General features: G+C 33.6%; 1 protein-coding gene, 1 long non-coding RNA gene and 1 pseudogene across 2 annotated transcripts; all 3 read left to right on the forward strand.

Moving 5' to 3' along the window:
- The first annotated feature begins 11,068 nt into the window (after positions 1 to 11,068).
- Positions 11,069 to 12,017, forward strand: LOC125837769 (probable CCR4-associated factor 1 homolog 11). Its single transcript, XM_049516845.1, has one exon. The coding sequence runs from the start codon at positions 11,089 to 11,091 to the stop codon at positions 11,944 to 11,946; it is 858 nt and encodes a 285-aa protein (XP_049372802.1). The 5' UTR covers positions 11,069 to 11,088; the 3' UTR covers positions 11,947 to 12,017.
- Positions 12,018 to 18,691: 6,674 nt separating this feature from the next.
- Positions 18,692 to 19,823, forward strand: LOC125835615 (condensin complex subunit 2-like; annotated as a pseudogene).
- A 62-nt stretch (positions 19,824 to 19,885) lies between these two features.
- On the forward strand, positions 19,886 to 20,688 carry LOC125836085 (uncharacterized). Its single transcript, XR_007443444.1, has 3 exons — positions 19,886 to 20,448; positions 20,532 to 20,596; positions 20,668 to 20,688. It is a non-coding gene; the product is annotated as an uncharacterized LOC125836085 (long non-coding RNA).
- Positions 20,689 to 26,216: the final 5,528 nt, after the last annotated feature.

Here is a 26,216-nt window from a genome sequence, read left to right on the forward strand (position 1 = left end):
ATTTTACAAACAACCTAATTATCATAAAGTTTAATATACTTACTTATATTTAAACGTATTTTAACTGGTATCAAATCGAGAAGGTTTTGGGTACACATTGTTTAAATATTTATGAAAAAACACCATTTTGCCAACCAATTAAGATTAAATTTTTGGTACTTATATAGAGAATTACAGACTAAATCTTAGTTGCTAAAAATAAAAGAGGTTTTAACCTTATATCTAGAAGTATTAGAAACTAGAGACTTAACTGACAGACTTTGTAATCACGGGGGTCTATATTCATCAAACCGACCAACCTTAGTCAATCCAGAGCTATTAAGTGCATTAAAGTGGAAACTACATAGCATAGATAGTAATATCCAACACGCAAATAGACGCATAGGAGTCCAAAGGAATTATATTAGTAAATTAATTTTACCTTTAGGATAAGCAAAATAGCACTCACATTAAGATACAAGTAATAATATATATGCCATCTCGAATATATAAGAAAAGATTTAGGCCATACGAAAAATAGGTTATAATTAACCAGGAATATCATTGGTATCTATTAAGAATAAGACGGAACTATATAGATATATATGATTTTCTGATAAAACAAAGACAGCTATATGTAGAACAGTTAAGGTTATTTTCAGATTTATTAACATCTTCACAAATATTGTATATACACTAGGAAATAAAACAGATAGATTTACAAATACCTACTATAGGAGTTAGAGTTTATCACTACATAAAAGAAATTAGAATAGAAACACTAGATTGTAAAAACAGAACCTTATATTTAGCATAATAGGAAGTGTTAAGAGGTTAGAATACTTAGATTTAGAAATAGTTTTAGAAAAGAAATATCAAAGACTAAAATTTGGATCTTTAATTAAGTGTAATTTCGCAGAAGGAGAGCATATCTTACATAGTGATAATCAACATTTAAATATTGTTACAGATTTAATAATAAATCTAGTAGAACATAGTCAGTCCAAAGACGATAGATTTCTAAAGATAATAAAGACCATAGAAAACCTGCAGCATAAACAAAACAAATCATTAGAGAAGATAGAACAAAATTTCGACTTTCTAAAGAACCAACAACTAGATATAATCTCTAAGGTACAAACCATTTTAGCAAATAAAATAACTGATCACAATCCACTAGAAAACCTTTATAGATAAACAAAAGAAATTAAGAAAGAATATGGAAAGCTTAAAGACTTAACCCTTTCATGAACAGTCTCTTTTATAAAGAAGTTCTTAGAAAAACAACACAATATCAAGCTAACCCTAAGGGGTCGTTTGGTTTGAAAATGAGTTATGATGGGATAAGTTATGTTGAGATAAGTTATGTTGGGATTAGTTATGATGGGATAAGTTGTCTTGGGATTATGTTTTATTGAGTGTTTGGTTTGTTGTATTCAAAATAATAAATTTTAAGAACAATTTATTTGTTTACAAAAATGTCTTTCATTAATGTAAAAAGTGATATAATAAAAGGGTTGAAAGAGACATTTTTGTCATTTACCTATTTTATCCCGGGATAATTACTATACCACCCAAGGAGAGGGATAACTTATCCCGGTACTAATTATTAATCCCGGGATAAGTTATCCCGAACTTACCAACCAAACAATAAAATAAGCGGTACTATAATTTAATCCCGGGACTATTTGGTATTATCCCTCACACCAAACGACCCCTAAAGGATTATCAGATTATACCCCACTAGGCAAAACAGACCTAATAAGTGTAAAACAAAACAATCTCATAATTTTTGCTTTATTAGAATTAAATAAAACCCTAGAAGACCAAATAACTTAAATAAATAAAAAAACTAGATAGTCTATTAGAAACAAAAGTCCCTACTAAGGAAGACAAGCAAGAAAACGATATACAAGCCTTAATAGAACAACTCAAAAGAACTGAAATCACCCCTAAAAAAGATAGACTTACAAGAAAAGAAAAACCATGGACATTTTTTCAAACAGGAATAGAAATTCCCAAGAAAGACAAAGGACCAGTTTCTCTCAAGATAGATTAGGAAATAATATGTTAGCTAGAATAATGAATAATTCATCTAGACCAAGTAGTAGTCATCAGTTGGACGAACTTATAGAAGTAGATAGAGACATAGAAATATTCAAACAAAATAAATTAAAACTCTTAAACCCACAAGTTCTTTATAATACCGGTTTCTTCTCGTCAACATCACATCTATACAGACATTATAGAGAAGAACAGTTAAGTGTATCAGAAAACGATAGTGAGAGTATAAATCTAATTAGTAAAGAATCTATGCAAGAAATACAAAACAGACGAATGAATCTCATGCACATGTGATTGGTGGTAATTGGGCTCAAAGGCTTAACTAGAAAAAATTGGGTACTAAAGTAATAATTACTTTATATGATAGCAGATGGTCAGAGTCTAAAAGATCAATAATAGGTTTAACAGAAGTAGACATGAGTAATAATGGAGGAATTTTTTACTGTATTCCAGATTTTATGATAAATTCAAGCAAATTTGGAAAATACATAAAAATAGGCATACAGATCAAAGGTTACGAAGAAATGAACTGTGGAAACAATCTTTTAGACTGTATGCCTATTTTTATGTATTTTCCAAACTAAAAGATTGTTTCCACAGTTCATTTCTTTGTAACCTTTGATCTTTATGCCTATTTTTATGTATTTTCCAAATTCGTTTGAATTTATCATAAAATCTGGAATACAATAAAAAATTCCTCTATTATTACTCATGTCTACTTCTGTTAAACCTATTATTGATCTTTTAGACTCTGACCATCTGCTATCATATAAAGTAATTATTACTTTAGTACCCAATTTTTTCTAGTTAAGCCTTTGAGCCCAATTACCACCAATCACATGTGCATGAGATTCATTCGTCTGTTTTGTATTTCTTGCATAGATTCTTTACTAATTAGATTTATACTCTCACTATCGTTTTCTGATACACTTAACTGTTCTTCTCTATAATGTCTGTATAGATGTGATGTTGACGAGAAGAAACCGGTATTATAAAGAACTTGTGGGTTTAAGAGTTTTAATTTATTTTGTTTGAATATTTCTATGTCTCTATCTACATCTATAAGTTCGTCCAACTGATGACTACTACTTGGTCTAGATGAATTATTCATTATTCTAGCTAACATATTATTTCCTAATCTATCTTGAGAGAAACTGGTCCTTTGTCTTTCTTGGGAATTTCTATTCCTGTTTGAAAAAATGTCCATGGTTTTTCTTTTCTTGTAAGTCTATCTTTTTGAGGGGTGATTTCAGTTCTTTTGAGTTGTTCTATTAAGGCTTGTATATCATTTTCTTGCTTGTCTTCCTTAGTAGGGACTTTTATTTCTAATAGACTATCTAGTTTTTTATTTATTTAAGTTATTTGGTCTTCTAGGGTTTTATTTAATTCTAATAAAGCAAAAATTATGAGATTGTTTTGTTTTACACTTATTAGGTCTGTTTTGCCTAGTGGGGTATAATCTGATAATCCTTTAGGGTTAGCTTGAAATTGTGTTGTTTTTCTAAGAACTTCTTTATAAAAGAGACTGTTCATGAAAGGGTTAAGTCTTTAAGCTTTCCTAATTCTTTCTTAATTTCTTTTGTTTCTCTATAAAGGTTTTCTAGTTGATTATTTATTGTTTCTAGTGGATTGTTATCAGTTATTTTATTTGCTAAAATGGTTTGTACCTTAGAGATTATATCTAGTTGTTGGTTCTTTAGAAAGTCGAAATTTTGTTCTATCTTCTCTAATGATTTGTTTTGTTTATGCTGCAGGTTTTCTATGGTCTCTATTATCTTTAGAAATCTATCGTCTTTGGACTGACTATGTTCTGCTAGATTTATTATTAAATCTGTAACAATATTTAAATGTTGATTATCACTATGTAAGATATGCTCTCCTTCTGCGAAATTACACTTAATTAAAGATCCAAATTTTAGTCTTTGATATTTCTTTTCTAAAACTATTTCTAAATCTAAGTATTCTAACCTCTTAACACTTCCTATTATGCTAAATATAAGGTTCTGTTTTTACAATCTAGTGTTTCTATTCTAATTTCTTTTATGTAGTGATAAACACTAACTCTTATAGTAGGTATTTGTAAATCTATCTGTTTTATTTCCTAGTGTATATACAATATTTGTGAAGATGTTAATAAATCTGAAAATAACCTTAACTGTTCTACGTATAGCTGTCTTTGTTTTATCAGAAAATCGTATATATCTATATAGTTCCGTCTTATTCTTAATAGATACCAATGATATTCCTGGTTAATTATAACCTGTTTTTCGTATGGCCTAAATCTTTTCTTATATATTCGAGATGACATATATATTATTACTTGTATCTTAAGGTGAGTGTTATTTTGCTTATCCTAAAGGTAAAATTAATTTACTAATATAATTCCTTTGGACTCTTATGCGTCTATTTGCGTGTTGGATATTACTATCTATGCTATGTAGTTCCCACTTTAATGCACTTAATAGCTCTGGGTTGACTAAGGTTGGTTGGTTTGATGAATATAGACCCCCGTGATTACAAAGCCTGTCTGTTAAGTCTCTAGTTTCTAATACTTCTACATATAAGGTTAAAGCCTCTTTTATTTTTAGCAACTCAGATTTAGTCTGTAATTTTCTATATAAGTACCAATAATTTAACCATAATTGGTTGGCAAAATGGTGTTTTTTCATAAATATTTAAACAATGTGTACCCAAAACCTTCTCACTCTGATACCAGTTAAAATACGTTTAAATATAAGTAAGTATATTAAACTTATCCTAAAGGTAAAATTAGGATAAGTTTACCTTTAGGATAAGTTAAGAACTGACTGCGAGGCTATTGTAAAATTCTCAAAAATTGGAGATCAATATTTTATTAATATAACTAAAGGAGTTTTTTTATATACAATAATCACCGCCTTTCACATATTTATATGTATAAAATATAAATCCCTTTAGAAATACTACTATTATTCTCATTTTCACCTTGTCGGTAGGGGCAGATCTATAGGGGTGCCACGCCATTCCCGAACTTTGGCGGAAACTCTCTCTCTCTCTCTCTCTCTCTATATATATATATATATATAAAGCGTGTCACCCAGAAAAAAAAATTGGCTTGTGGTTCCATGGTAGGAGGGCAACTTTAGAAGGCTGATGTCACAAGTTCGAATCCCATTTGTACCTATTTTTTTGAGAAATTTGTTGCATACGTTTTTTAAAGAAAAAGGAAATTGTTGCACACGTTCTTTTAAGAAAAATTAGAGAACTAAAATTAAATTATATCGAAAAGACGAATAATTTAATCAAATATAAAATTAATTTAATCAATAAGTCTATTTGACACCCACAGACTCTAAATCCTGGATCCGCCACTTGTGGAATATATACAACAACATTTATCAAATTTTCCTAACCAAGATACATGTACTTAACCTACTACTTTGCAATTATATATATATATGAATACTTAAACACACATACTTATTTACCTTGTTTTCCTTTCTTAAATATAAGACAAGCTTAAATGCTTTCTTAAATTGTTGTAGTCACACTTGTGCATTGAAAAGGATAGGCTAGGAAAACTACTTCGACCCTGTATGTGATCCTCTAAAGAAAATCGATTAGTTACAACAAGATTCAATCCCTTATTCAAGGTATGTTAAGGCAAACATTCTTCTTTATCATATTGCGTGAATCCTGAAAATTACAAATTGTCGAATGAGTCATTTCTACTATTTTGTTGCTAGGGAGACCCTTTGCGAAGGGCATTGGGATGTCAGTTGATTGTATTCTTTAGCTTCATCGTATTTTCGTCACACTTATAATTAATATTGTGAAGTTTTTTTTATGGTTAAGTTTAATTTCCCATCGAATTTCATATTCCTTATGTCTATTAGTTATATATTCACCTATTGTAAGGCTGAAATGTTGGAGAATTAGTTTTTTTTTTTAGGGAGTTGTTAAGGAATTCTTCCTTGTTAGAAGCTTTCACGAAAATGTTATTTGAAAACCATACCAACACTAAATCTTTTACTCTATTCTTTGTCTATATACTCGTCACATAATCTTGTTTCAAAAAAAGGACCATACTACTACCAAATTGGAGTCGTTCATAAATCAAGTCAAGTTTGCCAGTCTTCTTTTGAATTCCTAAATGACTAATTTTCTAAGTTGAAGTCGAGTTAAGAGTTTCAAGTCTATTATGAATTTTGTAGGCCTAAATTGTCGTATGGAAGCTAAGTAAAGTCATGAGTAGATTCTTACATCACCTTATGAACATCTTCCAATTTAAATCCCTTTCTAAAGTTGAATCAAGTGTTCAAGCTTATTCTAACAACATATGAGGTTTCATGACACATTTATAGGTTGTACATAAATGATTACGAGAATATGAGTATTTGTAAGCCAATATTGGCTAAGTTCTTTTATGGCCTACTATGTGCATTCAAAGTTCATATCATGGCATGCTATGTGTTCTATTGCCGAGCTATAATCAGGAGGTATGGGGCCTATTGCCTATATTTATATGTATGATACACAGATGGCCACAAATTGGCGAATATGATGTCGGTTCGATACCGGAAGGCACCACCATTGCTAGCATTTGGTTGGGTATGTCATGCATTTGCATTTATATATATGTATTCACGATATATGAGTACACGAGCATACCATGCATATTTATTTTTTATGAGGTTAAATGTTGGCCATGGAGGCTAACAGAGTTTTAGTTTCAAGTGGTATCTTTATTACCCTTTTACAACAATTATTTGTGATTCTACTTTCCGCCTTACATACCAGTACATTTCATTCGTACTGACGTCCCATTGCATGGGGACGCTAAATTTCATGATGCAGGTTAAGAAAGAGGTCCCGATCACTCTTCACAATAGGTGTGTTGTCTCAACTTAGGGTTGGTAAGCTCCATTCTTCCTGGAGTTGGTGGCTATTGTCTATAGATTTTGCATACTTAAGGTTCTAAATTATTGTTGGTGTTTTGGGGGACTTTTCCCAGGCAGTTGAGTTGTAGTATTCGTAGAGACTTGTGGACATATTCTATTGGGTCTTTTCAGATTTTCGTTGTAGCTTTGTCGGCTTGTTATATACATGATTTCGACTGCAACCTTGTCAACTTGCTAGTCCTTTCACTATGTTCCTGATGATGTTGTGACCTTATCAGTCCAGTTGTCTTGTTCACTATGTTAATCTAAGAGCCTTGCTGGTCCTCGTTGTATCATTTTCTTTATGTCTCAGTGGTTCACTCGGTTAAGTGAGGCACTAGGTGCCTGTCACGCCTCTTCTAGTTTGGGGTGTGACATTACTCAAGTGATAAATGGGTTAAAAATAGAATTTTTAACATTTGAACTCAAAGTAAATATTCAACTTAAACTGTCTGCAAAATACGCAATAAAATAAGTATAATAGTTTGCAAAAATATCTCAAGGGAAAAGTAAATATTGAAAGACAACTATATCTATCTATGAAGCCTCTACTATTAAAGAAGGGTGTTGGGATAAGACCACGACATCTCAAAACTACTAACTAGAAAGTAAATGTGAAGTCCTCTAGAATGTAAGGAGGCTCACCAAGAGCTAGTTGAAAAGCATAGTGATCTCAACGAAACGTCAGTTGATGGTTCTAAACACGTGTATCTGCATCATAAAAAGATGCCAGGTAGAATTACATCAGCACATTAAATGTACGAGTATGTAATATAGCCGAAGCGAAATAACTTAATGAAAGGACTACAATTGATAAAATATACTCAAGTTGAATATAATGAAATAAATGAATTAAATCATTTAGAGCTTTACAAAATTCTCTGAACTCAACATAATAAATGATATATTAAAATACATTTTAACTCTAATTGAGAGATTCCCTAATCGACAACCATCACTATGAGCTACGTGATGATACAGTGTCTCATCCACGCTAACAGAACTGTCATGTACCTTGTCGGGATATAGCACACCTCAATAAAGTGGATCTACTAAGCGATAAGGATTCATCTAAAAAGTATGATTATTTACCCATATTGACAGACATGATTTATGAGGATTTTGAGTTGTCTGAACTCATTCCCATATCGGTGTTCAATACTACTCCCAATAATATATTCATGCTCAAATGTATAAAACATACTCTTTCTCTGATTTGAGGTAATTACTCAAAATAACCTCTTAAAAGAGGTAACTGCTCTGAAATATCTCTGAACTCATTTAGAAATCAAAGTTTCTATTTTCTCAGTGTAAAAACTGATACCTTTGGAAATACTTACTTCCCTTATACTCTTACTCAATTCATATTTGAAAACTTTTTCTCAAAACTATATCAAAAATCATATTGTGATATGATCATTAATAACTCGGAAAGTCATATTGCATAAACATTGATGGCATATCTAGATAGCATACTGCTTAAGCATTGATGACATTCTCAACTGTCCTACTAATCATTTTTTAAAACCTTTCTCAAAACTATATCAAAAATCATATTGTGATCTGACCATTGATGAATCGAGAAGTCATACTGCATAAACATGGATGACATATCTAGATACTATACTACTTAAACATTGATGACATACTCGACTGTCATACTAATCATGTTTTAAAACTCTTTCTCATAACTCATCTTTGTTTTTTCAGAAAATCAATTTAAGACAAAAATGTTTACTTTAAAAGATTCTCAATAAGAACTCAATGAAGTACTCAGAGATAGAGTTCATGCTGAAGAATAAACATGAACAATCAACTCAATATATCTCAATGCACAATATATATCAATTTAATAATTAGGAATAAAAGTTAAAGAATCATGAACTTAAGAACTCAACATCAACTCATCTCAAGAATACTCAAATCTAAAAATGAAACCCTAGATTACTCTTTTACTAATTTGAAAGTATATGTAGGACGTGAGGACGAACTAGTCCAACACTAAGATAACCTTACATACCTGGAAGAACAAAGCTCTTGAAGAGGTTTGAAGAAAAACTTGATTGGAAGACTTGAAACCCTAACTTTTGTCTTTCTTTTGATTTTCTCGGAGATGAAGAGTTGAGAAAAACCTTAGATTGAAAACCTTAGAATTCTTAAAAAGAATCTTGAACTTGGAGCCTTTAGATCTTGAGAAATTGGAGAAATCCATTTCTTGGAGTTCTTGATCTTTATAAGAAAAAGAATTGAGGGTTTTGAGAGTTGTTATACGTATAATTATATTATTAGGTTGTAAGACGAACTTTGAGAAGTTGATTTACGGTAAAAGGTCAATAATACTTCTAGGAAATAAGAAAATCATAAATATAAAAGAAAACGTCCTTTTAATGAATTCTATCGGTCAAATCGGCGATCTGGAGGTCTCCTTGCCAAAAATACCCAGTGGATCGCCCATTGGGACTATAGATCACCAAATAGATAGAAACTTAAGGTTTTCAGGATAATTCTGCGAGCTAATTCAGTGATTCGTTAACCCATTCAGTGGATTGCCGATTGAGCAGGTAAGTTTGCCTAATTTTCCAGCCCGGTATGTTCCAATAAAACAACCATAGCATTTTACTCCGAACTTGGAATAAGGAAAACTCAATGGCATTGGAAAAAAGACTCATAGACCTTTAGTGATAGGCCATAAGCTACCTAATTCATTATATGCTGAGAGATAAGAGTGTTTGAAGTTGACCTTTATATGAATTCATGCAAGAACTTAACTAATAGGGACATGTGACACAATTTTATTCGTCAATATGATATTTAATAAATATTGGGTCGGTGGATAAGATTATGACACGTGTATGTCCGTTAATATAAAGGGTATATATGCTCCAGTTTTTGGATGGCAGGGGCACCAATGCCCCAAAAGTATGACAGATGGTATTTACATATTATTTACGATAGTTCGGGGGTATATTTGTCATTTTTTCCTAAAATAATTTTAAAAACCGTTAACCTAATAACTCAATAGTATTTTTCTCAATTAAATTGATTTATGCACACTTTTAATCGAAACATGAAAAATGTGACATAAATTGTCACGTAGATGGACAATACAATTATGTGTGAAATAAATTGTTTTTAAATATACCACGAAATACCGTAATAGAGTAATAAATACATATTCATTATTTAAAGAACAGTGTGAGTTTTCAATCTTTCACTATGGAGTATTCTAGAGACACATCATAATTAATTGAGCCCCATCGTGAAATACCAACATCACATGAAAAACGTATAGTCCATTAAAAGCGTTAATTATTAGTTTTGATTATAAAATTGTTTATTCAAAACGTGAATTAAAGTTCGTCAAATCCTGTGAAGTATTCATCATTTAATGAACAGTGTCGGTTTTCAATCTTTGACTATGGAGCATTCTGGAAACTCATCGTAATTAATTGACCCCCAACGCGAAATACCAATATCACATGAAAAACACATAGTCCATTAAAAGCGTTAATTATTAGTTTTGATTATAAAATTGCTTATTCAAAATGCAAATTAAAGTTCGTCAAATCCTATGGAGTATTCATCATTTAATGAACAGTGTCGGTTTTCAATCTTTGACTATGGAGCATTCTGGAAAATCATCGTAATTAATTGAGCCCCAGCGCGGAATACCAACATCACATGAAAAACACATAGTCCATTAAAAACGTTAATTATTGTCTTTGATTATAAAATTGCTTATTCAAAACGCGAATTAAAGTTCGTCAAATCCTATGGAGTATTCATCATTTAATGAACAGTGTCAGTTTTCAATCTTTGACTATGGAGCATTTTGGACACTCATCGTAATTAATCGAGCCCCATCTCAAAATACCAACATTATATGAAAAACGCGTAGTCCATTAAAAATGTTAATTATTAGTTTTGATTATAAAAATTGCTTATTCATGATGCGAATTAAAGTTAGTCAAATTCTAATACGAGCATCATATGAAAAACTATGGCCCACACTCACACATAGAGTGTAACTCCTTTTTTTTTTTCTCTATATATAGAGAGAGATCCTCTTAACCCTACCATCCCAAAATCCCCAAATCACTATCTTAGCATTTTGATCATCTCGATCATGTCGTTCTCCGCCATTGTCATCCCACCACCTCCACCGTTCGCCGCCGTGAAAAAACCTGTTTTCATCCGTTCTGTTTGGGCGAACAATCTGGAGTCTGAGTTTTCGTTGATCCGTAGCTTGGTCGACCGTTTTCCTTTTGTTTCAATGGATACAGAGTTCCCTGGTGTGATATACCGGTCGGACATACGTGCTAAGAACCCGATTGAGCTCTACAACAATCTGAAATTGAATGTTGATGCTCTTAAGCTGATTCAGGTAGGTATCACTCTGACTGATGTTTACGGTAACCTGCCGGACTTTGGCTGTGGTTTTGGTTTCATCTGGGAGTTCAACTTCCGTGATTTTGATGTGTTGCATGATGATCATGCACCGGATTCCATTGAGTTGCTCCGTGATCACGGGTTGGACTTTAAGAAGACGCGTGCTCGTGGTGCTGATACCACCAGGTTTGCTGAATTGATGTTGTCCTCTGGGCTGCTCTGCAATGATGCTGTTTCTTATGTGACTTTTCACAGTGCTTATGATTTTGGCTACCTGATTAAGGTTCTTACGGGCTGTAAGCTTCCAGGTGTGCTGACAGAGTTTCTGAAGTTGCTGAAGGTCTTTTTTGGTGAAAAGGTTTATGATGTGAAGTATATGATGATGTTTTTCCCGTACCTTCATGGAGGATTGGACCGGGTTGCTGAAACTCTCATGCTGAATCGCTTGGTTGGGAATAGCCATCAGGCTGGCTCAGATAGCTTGCTGACTTGGCATGTGTTTCAAAAGGTGAAGCAGGTCTACTTAGAGGACAATGAGGCTCGCACCGAGAAGTTTGGTGGTATTCTCTTTGGGTTAGAGGTTCTTTCTCCCTAGATGTAGTGTTCTAATTTCAGAAGTTCTGTACAATCCTTTTACTTAATTGAAAGGAGTTTTAGTTTGGTTAATTTTATGTCCCTAAACTTATAAGTCTGCATGACTATAACTCAATAAAAAACATAAGGGTGGTCATGAAACTTTTGAGTACTGGCAGTTCACCTGTTAAACCCAACTTTACTTTTCAACCTAGAAGGTGTTGTTTATTTGGATCAGTAAGGTAAATTTGGAAACTTTACATGTTAAATCAACACTAAAATTAATTAGTCCTAGACTACTTCATTCATTGAATACAAAGAGTGGGATCATCAGATTTCTGGTTTAGTGGGTTTAAAGCCACAATGAGAATCTGAGTTTGATTCCCCATAATTACATCGTAGGCTGTTTCCTTATTTCAATTTTTTTTGTGTTTCCTACATGGAATTAAAAATAAGAACATCCTTGTGGTTCGGCTAAAAATTCAGAGAAGAAGCTTGCATATCAAAAATGTTGGTGTTTAGTGCTAGACTGTATTGATAGGTCAATGTTTCGTAAATATTCAAGATTGGAGTAGAAGGATGTGTATAATTTTGACAGTCATAGTGAGTGATTTGTTACTATTTGTCTTGAGATGAGCTATTGAATACTAGATAAGAATCTGCTTAGGTAAACCTTGTTGTGATGGTTGTTCAGAATTCACGTCAAACATGGTGATACAGTTATAAATCGTGGTAATTTATGCTGTGCATCCAATTTCTTCAACCTGAATATATGGTTTAATTGCATCAACAAGATAAATTGGAGAACATTAGATGTTGATTAGAGCTATGAATTTATTAGTCCTAGATGAGTTCACTTAGTGGTTCAAAGAGTAGGATTAGTGAATTTGTGAAATTTAGTTTGTGTACAAGATTTGTGTTTCTTGTGAGGACTTAATGTTCATGCTTTCCCAAATGAAATGGAGAGAATTAGCTGAAATTTGAAATGTGAATGTTCAACGAGATGAGCTGTGTTGTAAGATTAGAGTTTTTGACTCTTGATGGTTTGGAAGTATTAGCTGTGATATCTTGACAATAATGGGTCGGTTACAGTGGTTTGTCTTTAAGTAAGTAGTTGATTATAGATAATCATCTCTTAAATATTGTTTGTTGCAGAAGTGGTTCAAAATTCATTTAAAAGCATCATTTAAAGTTGTGATGCGGTTGAGCTGGTTACAGGTAGTTTGGAAGTAAATGATGTTGACTTAGTTGGTGAAAGTTCTTTTGTAACAGATGAGTTTTTGTAGTTAATTTTTTTGGTGATTGAGAAATTGGTTTAGATTAGTGTTTGGAAGCGAGAATCAAAGAAAAGTGAGAAATGAAAAAAAAGTGACAATGGCTCACTTCACCGAAGTGTGAAGTGAAACACACTTTTTTCAAAAAGCATTATGTAGTATAAAAATAAAAAATATTAAATATGCATAGATAAATGATTAAGAACTCAAACTCGTCAGGGTGGCCTAGTGGTTTGGGATTGAGACTTCCATATTGGAGGTCTCATGTTCGAAACCCCTTGCCAGTGAAAGCAAGGGGTTTGACTTTTGGGTCGAGCTCGTCGCATCGGGCTGGTTACCTCTCTTGTGTGGTTTGCGAGCTATTACATAGGAGCAGGGGTTTTAGCGCACCCTAAGGGTAGCAGCGGTGGGTTTCCCTTGTCATAAAAAAATGATCAAGAGCTCACTCAAAGGGTAGCGGCGGTGGGTTTCCTTTGTCATAAAAAAATGATCAAGAACTCAATAGACGTAACATATTTAACAAAACTTTCAATTCTTAGATAAAATAAAAAAGTTAATAATAGATACTAGAAATAGATATTGAATAAGAAAATACAACTTGCTACAAGCAAAAATAGAACAATGACTAGAACTCAATAGACCTCCAACATATTAGGCAAAACTTTCAATTCTTAGATAAGAAAGTAAATAATAGATACTAGAAGTAGATATTGAATAAGAAAATACAACTTGCTACAAGCAAAAACAGAACAATGACTCTCACAAAACAGAGCAACAAAACAAAAATAGAGCATACGCAGTAGCATTACAAATAGAGGAATCTTGAATTAGAAGAAATAACAAGAGAGTTGTTAGAATAAAAATAGGAATAACAATAGAAATAGGAATAGTATTTAGTTTCCTACTTGGTAAAGGATTGTATTGTAGTTCTATAAATAGGGTCTATATGTAACAATGTAGATACAACAATTCAATAATATTCTTTTCCAATATTTCTCACATGGTATAAGAGCCTCAATGATCTTGGTAAACAATTGAAGAACTTTTGCTGTCGGTGGACGGCTATTACCCATACATGTTGCCCGTCTGGCCAACAATTATGTTAGCAAAAGTTGTAGCACCGTGCCATCTTCCTGGTGACTACTTGTTCATATTTAATTTGTGTAGCACCATGCCATCTTTCCGGTGACTACTTTTTCATAATTAATTTGTGTAGCACCAGGCCATCATCTACTTTCTCATATCGATTTGTGTAGCATGGTGCCATCATTTCGGTGACTACTTTTTCATATCTTATATGCGTAGCACCGTGCCATCCTTTCGATGACTTTTTTAAAAATCTAATTTGCATAACACCGTGCATCTCTTCGGACTACTTTTCATATTTAATTTGCGTAGTACTGTGGATTTTTTCGAACTACTTTCTCATACTTGAGTTGCATAGCACGATGTGTCTTTCCGGTGACTCCTCAAATCTGATTTGCGTAGTTCCATTCGTCTTTCCGGTGACTCCTCAAATCTGATTTGCGTTGTTCCATTCATCTTTTCGGTGACTCCTCAAATTTGATTTGCGTAGGATTGTGCCATTATTCCCACCCTACCCATATAATTTCTCTTTTTCAATAGGGTCGTGCGATCATTTAGATTGAACTCATATAATTTTATTTCTTAGGCGTATGAGCATGCTCCAACCAGTTTTTCAGTACCTTTCTTGTTTAACATCGACTCCTCTATTGATTCCAACATGATCCATATACTTTATACTAGATTTTGAGCACTTTCGGCAACTGTTGCATTGTGAAGAAGTCTATATGGAGTAACCACCTAATTTTTTTGCTCAGGGGGAGTTTAGTAGCCTTGTATGTCAATTGTGTTCAGTCACTTTATGGTTTGAAACAGTCTTTGCAAGCTTGGTTTGGGAAGTTCAACACCGTAATTTTTTCACTTTGTGTTATAACAACATTTTGCATCAAATTCAGTATTTCATGAGAATACCAAGCACATTGAGATTGACTGACATTATGCATCCAATCCAGTATTTCATGATAAAACTAAGCACATTGAGATTGACTGTCAATTTTGTGAAGTCGAGTGATCAACGGGTAGATATCTCACCAAGCTTCTCACTGGTTCGCGTATTAATTACATTTGTAACAAGCTAGATACATATGATTTGTATGCACTAGCTTGAGGGAGAGTGTTAGAATAGGAATAGGTATATACAATCCTACTTAGAATAGAAATAGGAATAGGAATAGTAATAGAAATATGAATAGTATTTACTTTCCTACTTGGTAAAGGATTGTATTGTAGTTCTATAAATAGGGTCTCCATGTAATAATATCGATACAACAATTCAATAATATTTTTTTCCAATATTTCTCACAAGAACAACTGATTGAAAAGAAAAAAAAACTACATACCTTGTGCAATCGAGAAACAGAAAGAGAAGAGAACCAACGTAAGTATTTTTACAAAGATTCCAACCGCAGTCGACAAAGGAGGGAAAATATTTGGTAAAATTTACGTAAGTATTTTTATAGAAATAAAAAAAAACCCTAGTTAGCGCTTGTCTCTAAAAGCGAGCTTTTTCTAGCTTTTATAAAAAGCATGCTTCTCGCGTTTGGGACAGAAGCACACATTTCTTCACTATCACGTCACTTCAAGGCATTAGAGCGACAACCTATTGCTTCGCTTCTCGCTTTAGCAAGCGCTTCAACGTTTTTAACAAGACTGGTTTGGAGCCAACCCATTGGACCAACTTGGGATGATGGTCTCCGTTTAAATACTAGATTTAGTTCACTTACGTAGAACTCAAACTAGTGTACTAAAATACAAGCCTCATGCCAATTGAGCATAGTATCTTTAACATACTTTTGGAATCTAAACTTGGAAATATAATGATTTATTTGGTTGAACCATTGAAACACAAGTGTGCTAACGAACTTGGTATATGAGATTTTGCATTCTAGGAATTAAGATGAAATTGTCCGTTGTATTGACTTTTTATACTTAATTGTATTTTGGTGATTCTTTCTAATTATGTGCTTATACATAATGTCTTTGGAATGTTTCAGTGGAGATTCTGAACTTGGAATGTTTTGCTTTGGTTTCAAATGACACCAGAGCTAAATATTCCAAGTCCACATTCCCACTGAAACATTCCAAAGACATTATGTATAAGCACATAATTAGAAAAAAATAAATCAAAATGCTTCTGTAATCACCAAAATACAATTAAGTATATGAGTCAATACAATGGACAGTTTCATCTTAACTTTGAGAAGACAAAATTTTATATAACAAGTTCGTTGATACGCATATATGCTTCAACCTAATAAGTTGTTACTTCTCTAGGTTTAGATTCAAAAAGCGTGATAAAAATGACTATGCTCAATTGGCAAAGGTTGGTGGTTTGTATTTTAATACAATGGTTTGAGTTCTATGTCAAGTGAACTTAATCTAGTATTTAAATGGAGTAAAGTGAGATCATCATCTTTGAGTTTTGTACTGTACATTAGCCCAAATGATTGGCTCCAGACCAATTTCTCGGTTACCAAATAAAAATATGACTACAAAACTCATTGTTACAAAAAACTTTTATCTACAAAGTTAACATGTAATTGATTAGCATCAGTTATTGCATATTGACAAATGCGCCTTTGAAGCAAGGCTCAAAACATGTTGAGCGCTTTGTCTCGTTTAATGTGCTTCAATGTTGTCAGCAAGGTTCTAAAACATATTTTTCCTTGCCAATGAACTTCTTCTAAAAGAGACGACACTAAACAATAGATATTTCATTTTATCGTAATTATTTTTCAATTTCTTTGTTCATATATTTTTCATTCATGCTTATAAGTTATTACTCTTGGACTCAACATATATATTTTTATTTTTCTCCCTTCGCCCTTTTTTCTTTAAAGTCCACACTTTATTTGCGCTTTGTGCTTGAAGCCCCAATAGACCTTAGAGCTTTTTTGCACTTTTCGCTTTTGACTGCACTTATCCTTGCAAAATTGAGGAAACTCATTCACTTCCAAACCCCCACCCTCCTCCTCTACTACTTTTTACGTAAGCATTATATGGTGATATCTCGATTTGGAGGCAAAATGGAATGGTTTAAAGAGGACTTATAGAGCTCGTTTGGATTAGCCAATAGGTTTTTAAGTGTTGAAACTGTTTTTGTAAATAAGTCGTTATGTATTTAGATAGAATCAATAATAATCAGTTGACGTGTTTGGTAAAAAAATGCTTATAGGTTACTTTTTATTTGAACCCTTAATTTTTTGACAAAAAAAATACAAAGTTAATAGTATCTTTATAAAGAAAAGAGAAAACACGGATATAGAATGAATATGAAGTTGGATCTTTTATTTTGATAAAGATATTTTGAGAATTAAGAAGATATTAAGGATAAAATTGTGAAACTCTTTTGTCAAACTAGAAATACTTATAAGGTGAAAAGCCATAAGTCACGGGTGACCAACTTACGACTTTTGGCTGATTTTAGCCTATAAGCATTCAACTAATAAGAACTTTGAGGGTTTACGAGACGTGTAAATTAGCTAAAAAGTGCTTATAAGCCAGCCTATAAGCTTAGCCAAACACCCTCATAGTAATTTATTGGTTGATTTATATCCAAAATGCTATTGCGAGAAATTACCAAAAGTTTGTTTATTAAGAAGCCAAGGAATTAAGGGATAGCAAATGTGAGTTAAAAGTTTTCACCTCTGTCTACTGCTCTTCCATTAGAGTTATGTGATGGATTCTTGGATATGAAGCACGGTAGAAATTTCTTTTAGATTTTCTTGTTTTAGGTACCCAAAAGAGCCCCAAGTTGTTTCTCTCGATCCGGGCCTTCCTCTTAAGAATTTTCCATGCTAGTTGAAGTTGAGCTGCCCTGTTTCCATGCATACAACATTTGCTTGGGTTTTCAAAAGAATAATCTATTTAGTACTTTATCAATCCTTACAAAAATAGAACCTACTTGAAATCTATTTTGAAATTTATCAATATATTCTTGATACTTCAACAAATTTCATCTTAATTTGGAAACGTAATTATGACTTTAAAGACAATTTCTTAACTAAGGGACATGAATCCAGTCTTCATAAATATGCTTACAACGACCTATTTTCTCTGGTTGTTAAATCCATTTTTTGCTCAACATTATTGACGAGATAATATCCTGTCCTTAAAAAGTAAAATAACCGGTTGTTAAAAATTAATTAATCTATAAAAAAGAGATGCTACTATTTCCTTCCTTTCTTTTCCTCCAACCCACCCCTCCAAAAGAAACCCTTAGGCTTTAATAGAAACACACCCCCTGTTTAAAAGAACTAGTCATCTGCTCCGTCCCAACATGTTCATCTGTAATTGTTATCAAAAGTATCACCTTAGTTGGCATCCATTGTTCATATCAGAGTTTCTTCTCAAGATAAGGTTAGAAACTTACCCTTTTTGTATGTTAATTTTGGTTCAGTTAATAGGGTTATGATTGCACTTGTAAGTATATGGATGTTGGTTTTTTCTTTCATGATGGTTGATCAAGAATTTGCGTCATTATCTATTACAATTTTTCCTAATATGGATTTAAGAATTTTTAAATTTTCTTAATCTGATTTAACGAAACAAAAAATTATGGCATGGTCGATTTCAATGTGCAATCCCCATATAATCATCTTTATTTATTCCACTGCTTTCGATTTGTGTTATTCTTTTGCTTTCTCCTTCACAATGACCAGGAGGAAGGCCATCCCATAAAAAGAGCAAGGAAGAAAGTTTTGAACTATTCCTCTCTTTAAGAAATAACAATTGCAGAATAATTTTCCTGTTCCTAAACCAATTTGAGTATGAATTGCAGTTATCGCCTCTATCAACATTGGAGTCATCATTCAATTCTTTTAATGTGAAGAAACTTGATGGTATACATGCTTCTTGTCGTTGACATTTTCTTCTTCGTCTGAATTTATCCCTTTTCACTTTATAAATGGTTTATTTGTCTATTCAACAGCCGCTTTTGCTGTAGATCCTCTTTATCATCAGACATCAGCTTAGTTGATGAAGGTAGTGCAAAGGATTGCCGTGTCCTTTTTGGTTCATTTGAGATACCCTGGGAAGTCTGTACCAGAAGCAATTCCACATGATAGATCAGAGTCTATTGATATGTGTGTTGCTAAAGGTTTGTGGCTTTGGAATTGTATGTGGTTTTGGGTTATTCTTTCATTTAGATGCTGGAAGGTTCTTTTTATGTGATCCACTATCAATTGATTGTTAATAGGCCTTCTCTGTTAGTATAGATTGTGTTGAAGAAATGATGTTGAATATGCCCAAGAAGGATTAGACATTGCCCCGTCTGAGGCATATATTTGTCAATTTGGTGGAGAGATGCCGGTGCCAGCTGAAACAGATTTCACCAGAACAAACTTTGAGTTGTTCAGCCTAGATATGGATGATGATGCATTTGACAATTGTAGAGCCTGACCAATGGATCATGATGATGATGGAAGAAGTTTGTCAGATCAAGGCTCTCACAGTGTTGATCAAATTCTTCAAACCAACAGGAGATGGAAAACACTTTACTTTTTGTTTCCTTCAACACTAATTTGAAATTGACGCCCTTGAAAACAGATGAACTGAAATTTTGTACTTTTTTTTGTTTGGTTTCCCACCCGGTGTCCGGCACCCACATTGGAGCCCGACTAAATCCGGATTCGCGCCGGGAAGTCCCACATTGGGGGGGCATGACAGTGAACCATTTACTTTTCCCGATGCTGAGGATGATGACAGATCTGATGATTACTTGTTTTGTAGTCCAGGATTTTCTTCACATTTCCTGCGCTGGTCCTTATCATTGGAAGCATCAGAAGGTGAAAAGTAAGCTTCCATAGGAATACCAGAAGGAATTGTAACTTTTCCAATCCTCCTCTCTCCAGTCATGGGAGAAATCTACAGCAGTTTAAAGTTTCTTTGGTGTTTAATATCTCATGAAAATTCTCAGTCTTAGAGGAGCCTTGATATGAAGATGGATCACCAGTAAAATCTTAGAAAACAAAGAGTGGAGAAGCAGAATCTGAAATTGCTTTCACCAAAGCTTTCGACATTGATCTATCACATGGCTTTGCTCCTTTAAAGAATCCCATGTTAGTACTATTTCCAGAAAATAGAACACTATGTAACAGGTTACTTCCAGAAGATTGTCATTATCAACCTAAAATCTTGTGAAGCTGTTTCTTTGAGCCAATGTCACGGTAACTCTAGTCACCTTGACTAGTCTGTTATGTGCTGACTACCTTAGAAAAATATTATGATTGCTTGTATTCTTTTGCCTTAGTGCCTTGGAAGGAGAGGAAAGCAAAACCCAGGTTAGATAACTTTTATGGCCATCCGCCCCAAGAGGTTTGTTGGAGGCATCAATCGAGAGCGTTATGGTTGAAGGAGGGGGACTTTAATACTAAATTCTTTCACAGGGAAGCAGTAGCAAATAGAAGCCATGTGGGAAAGGGGGAAGTAGTAGAGGGGGCAGTTGTAGATTATTATGAAAAATTGTTTAAAAGAAAAAGTGGAGTGGAGGCCTACTATGGGGGGGTTTAGGGTTCAGTCTAATTGGACGGGAGGTGAATGGTTGGAGAGGGCAATCGAGGAGAAGGAGGGGAAAAGAGTGGCAGAGTGTTGAGCATGTGACAAAGCTCGGCCCCAAATGGTTTCTCTTTGGCTTTTTTTTAGCATTGCTGGAATACAGTCAAAACAAATGTGATGAATTCTATTGCTGAGTTCCAACATAGTAGTGAATTTGAAAAGAGTTTGAATGCCTCGTTCATTGTTATCATCCCTAAATGGGAGTGAGCTACGAGCGCAGTGGATTATAAGAGTTAAGAAGGTGTTGGCTGAAGTCGTTTCTACTTCACAAAATGCTTTTGTGGAGGGCAAACGGATTTTGTATGCAGTGTTGGTGGCAAACAAATTGATGGATTCAAAGATAAAGCAGGGAGTACCTGGTGTGTTGTGCAAACTTGATCTTGAAAAGGCATACGATCATGTGAATCGGAAATTCCAGGATTGAAGATCTTCCTGCTATACTCTCCACAATTGTAATTAGGAACCTGTAATTTGTTGTGGCAGGTTCTGGTTTTTTGCTTTGGAATAGAATACAAGTTACTTTCTCAAAAAAAATTCCAGGATTCCATTATGCTTCAAATGTGATTTGGGGAGAAGCGAAGGAAATGAATCTACTTTTGTGTTTCTTTGGTGAGATTTTGGAGCTATGCCAGCTTGGGATGATGATAGTGGATTTCCTGGGACCTTTTATGAATTGATGGCAATGCATTTAGTGATGTTGGGAAGTTAAGTACACTTGTCTCTCAACCTCGCCAGGTTTCTTCCTCTTCTCAAATCTTGACTATTTATGCCTGTGGTTCTGCAATCTAGATTCCTCCAAGTGTAACTCCAACAGTTGATCAAGTGTGATTTATACAGATTAAGATCTTCCGCAGAACTATGATATAAACATTTTATCAACTTGTACTAAACTGGTTACTACCAAATATTATCTTGTGCAGGTACCAGGCCCTATTCTTCAAAAACCATGTCCACTGATTTTTATTTTTAAGAACTCCGCACTTTGGCAGTTCTTTTAATTTTCTGTTGTGCCTGTTACTTTTTTTTGGGTGGGTGGGTGGGGTGGGGTGGCTGTTTGGTACTATTGGTGTTAATAAGTCGTTTATGTTGAAAATAAATAATAACTCATTGAGAACTTTTGTGGAACTGATGAGTAGTATTAGTTCCCTTTTTCTTTAGGCTGAAATGGAGAGAATAAACTTGAATTTTGGAAAGTGGGTGTTTAGTACCAGGCTGTATTGATAGGTCAATTTTTTGTGCTATTCAAGATTGGAGTGTTCTGAATTCTGAGGGAGACGAAGAATGCACATAATTTTGACAGTGGTCAGTTACTATTTGTCTTGAGATATGAGCAGTTGAATACAAGAGAAGAATCTCATTAAATAGACTTTGTTGTGATGGTGGTTCAGAATTCACATTAAGTATGGTCACACAACTATAAATTCTGGTAATTCATCTTGTGCGTCCAATTTGTTTAACCTGATATATATGGTTTATTTGCATCAACAAGTTAAATTGGAGAATATTAGATGTTGATTAGTACTAGTTTTGTTGTAGTTCTTGTTTTTTATCTGTAGCATTGTTTATTCTTGATTTCAATAATCTGTCCTAGTATGTTGTTTATTGATTATTGCACTATTCTGTTGTTGTTGTTGTTGTTGTTGTTGTATGTTGATTAGAGCTATGAATTTAGTAGTCCTAGATGCGTTACACTTAGTGATACGAAGAGTAGAATTATTGAATCTGTGAAATTCAGTCTGTGTACAGGATTAGTGTTTCCTGTAAGGACTTGCGGGTCATTTGGTTTAAAAACAAGTCGGGAATTCTAATGTAGGGATTAGTAATACAGAGATTGTAATGTAGACATTATTTTTTATCAGGTGCTTGGTCTATGTATTAAAAGTTGGATATACATTTTATCATTTACAATTATACCCTTGTCTTCTTTACAGAATAACAACATCATGTTGCCTGTAAAGAGCTTTATTTTGGTGAATGAATCTTTTAATACAAACATGTATAATTAAATGGAGACTCAGATATGGCGGAGGAACAATTAGCAAGTAGAGGGGAAGTCAAAAGAAAACCCAAATCACCAAAGCCACCACAATGTTCCTGTCCACCCGATTAAACACAAAAGCAATGAGATACAAACAACAAAACCAACTAAAACAAACAAACACCCAATTGGTGCCCAAGATCATAATGGGCTGTTTGTTGAAGTAGAACAATGGGCAATAAAGATAGAAATGGGTTGTCTGCAGAGTTGAAGTGGAAGTATGTTATGAATGATGTCTCACTGGACAGGGTTAGTTTAGTCTTTTAGGTGATTTATCCCTGTATGGCTAATACTAGGATTAGTTATTCCATGTTGCCTTCCGTATAAAATTATACGGAGATTCCGGTATAAGAAATACAGTTATTATTTATACCATATGTGAAATGGTCAACCAAATGTAGGACTAACTAATACAAAGTTTGTACTGTGATTATTTTCTGCAATACGTCAAACCAAATGCCCCCTTAATGTTCATACTTAAACAAGTGAAATGGAGAGAATTAACTGAGATTTGAAAGGTGATTGTTCAGTGACGAGCTGTGTTGTTAGATTGGATTGTTTATATCGTGATGGTTTGGAAGTATTAGCTGTGTAAGCTTGACAATGATGGGTCAGTTACAGTGGTTCGTCTTCAAGTAAGCAGTTGATTTTAGCTGAGCATCTCTTAAATATTGTTTGTTGCAGAGGTGGTTCAAAATTCATTTAAAAGCGTCATTTAAAGTTGTGATGTGGTTGAGCTGGTTAGAGGTAATTTGGAAGTGTGATGTCAACTTGGTTGATGAGAGTTCTTTTGTAATGGATGAGTTGTTGCAGTCAATTTTTTGGTGATGGAGAAATCAGTCACGAGCCAACCCTTTGGTCAACGTAGCTTTCGAAACTCGGGAATGATGGGCTCACTCTTTACTTTTCTCCACTCAAGTATTGGACTTAGTTCAAACAAACTAGTAAATTAAAATACAAGTCTCCCAACCCTTGCTAATTGAGCATAATCATCTTTTATTACACTTTTGAAATCTAAACCTGGGGATGTAATGGTTTATGGCCATCTGCTGTTAAAAGTTTGTACTTTAATATAATTCTGAATGAATAACATTTGTTGGTGATAGATTCTGTTTTTGGTGAGTTGATTTCAAACTGCAATGTTGTATTTTTATTAAAATACATTTTTGCTAAGTCTTCTTGTCTACTAGAAGGCCATAGATGTGACTTTTTGCTAGGTCTTCTTGTCTACTAGAACAGTGACATAGATGTGACTTAGCAAAGATGGCAATTCTTTAAGTGCTTCTAGACTATTTCATAGTTTTGTACTTCTACATATAATAATAGTGTATTGCCATGTCCTTAGTCTTCAACTAAGTGCACGTGTGACACTTGGCAACTCTCTCACAATCTTGCACAACTTACTCACGATCTTGCTATTCCAAATTTGCTAAAAAACACTAGTGTATTGTAGAGAACTTGATTTTTTTTTTTCTTGATGATTTACAAATGAATGCCCCCCACCCCATACACACACTCACACACCCTCCTCAATACTAGTAATATAGGGGCTAGTGGGTAAATAATAATTATTGTACAAGTCCCTCATATCTTCCAAGGACATCCCTAGCAAGTAGCAAATCCATTTGTTTGGTACTATTGGTAATAAGTCATTGTTTATGTTGAAAATAAATCATACCTCATTGAGAACTTTTTGTGGAGCTGACGAGTATTAGTTCCTTTATTCTTTAGGCTGAAAATGGAAGAAATGATACCTCGGATCATGTCTGTCACTGGAAATGTCGAATTTGCACGTTGCTTGCTTGATGGGAACTCATATCCCACAGGAAAAATTCTTCTTTGTACAGTAGCTATGAGAAAATTAGTTTGTCTCTCTTTAGAATCTGCTAGATGAAGACCTTCTTTTGACCGCATCAAAGCCTTTAGTTTTCCTTGCCTGAATTATTAAGGTACACAAGATTGAATTCCAGTATGATAAAACATCCAAACAAGTAGATGTTCAAGTGCTTAAGGAAACACTTGGGCACCAATTGAATCAAACATCAGTGAAGGTAAGTTCAAACTTTATACTTCACTGGATGAGTGTAGCTTTATGCATTTTCCCCATGTAGAATTTCCACTAATATATGACATGATTTATGATTGACTTCTTATAATCATTCCCAGTGATGGTTCCACATCAAATGAGGAGGACAGATCATTATTCAGGCTCTGTTTTTTACCATAAATTTTGGTTCCAAAATTTGAAATACTACGTGGAGATCATTTTAATCAACTACTTGTTTATCAAATTGGTCCAATATTTCAACTTCAAATTTGAAGTTTGAATTATACATTTTAGGAGTTTTTTTCAAGTTTTCACTCACAGAACTTCAACTTTGTTTCCATGTCCAAACGCAACTTCAACTTCTAAATACCCTTTTTCAACTTCAAATGCTACTTCCTTTTCTTTTTCCAAATCTCAACCAGATCATGTTCAACAAAAGCCTACTTACTGTTTATTAGGGAACATACAGGTCAAACACTTTACATTTTTGTTCTTCTTAAATAATAGCTAGTGAAAAATGTTGTAATGAGATGAGTATATGGTTCATCTTTTTTCTGCAGTATATATTTGACAAGTAGATATCTGGCTATCTTAATTGGATATGTACTTTGAAATTAAAGGATTACAACTATCTCAAATTGGATATGTATCTTTTTGTTGGTTGGTTTTGTGACAATTTCACTTCTGTTTAAACAAAGAGTACAGTACTTAATTCATTATAATATTCTTTTATGCATTAATGATTTTATTTATGAAGTTACTCCTTTTGCCCCATTTTATATGACAACAATCGATAGGACGCTAAACATATGATATTAATTTGACTTGTATACCATTTAAAGAAAGGGATGCTTTGAAGCAATAGTAAGAAAGTATGTTAAGGTTTAAATTTGATTTGTTAAAATTTTTTGAATTGTTAGAACTAATGGAAGTTATAATTTGAAACGAACCATAAATTTTTCCAAACATGTAATGATGTCCCAAACTAAAAGATTTTGATGGGCGGAGGCAGTAAATTGGACTGAATTATCTTCTTGCAGACAGTTTCTTTCGTTTATTATTATAATAAAAATAATAGTTTACATGTCTTTGGTTTATTGTGTTTCGATTATCACACAATTTGCTGATGTTACCGATCTTTCTTGTAAACTTTACACTGCCTTTCTTAATAACTGCTATGCTTCTTCATTGTTTTTGTCCTATTGTACTTAAGTTTGATGCACTTGAGCCGAGGGTCTATCGGAAACAACCTCTCTACCTCCTCGAGGTGGTGGTAAGGTCTGCGTACACTCTAC

This window comes from Solanum verrucosum, unplaced genomic scaffold (genome assembly GCF_900185275.1).
Source record: "Solanum verrucosum unplaced genomic scaffold, falcon-dt-bn FXZP01000284.1, whole genome shotgun sequence".
Classification (NCBI taxonomy): domain Eukaryota; kingdom Viridiplantae; phylum Streptophyta; class Magnoliopsida; order Solanales; family Solanaceae; genus Solanum; species Solanum verrucosum.

Excerpts from the sequence above, each read along its gene's own strand:
- LOC125837769 (XM_049516845.1), top strand. The coding sequence starts at position 11,089 with ATGTCGTTCTCCGCCATTGTCATCCCACCACCTCCACCGTTCGCCGCC.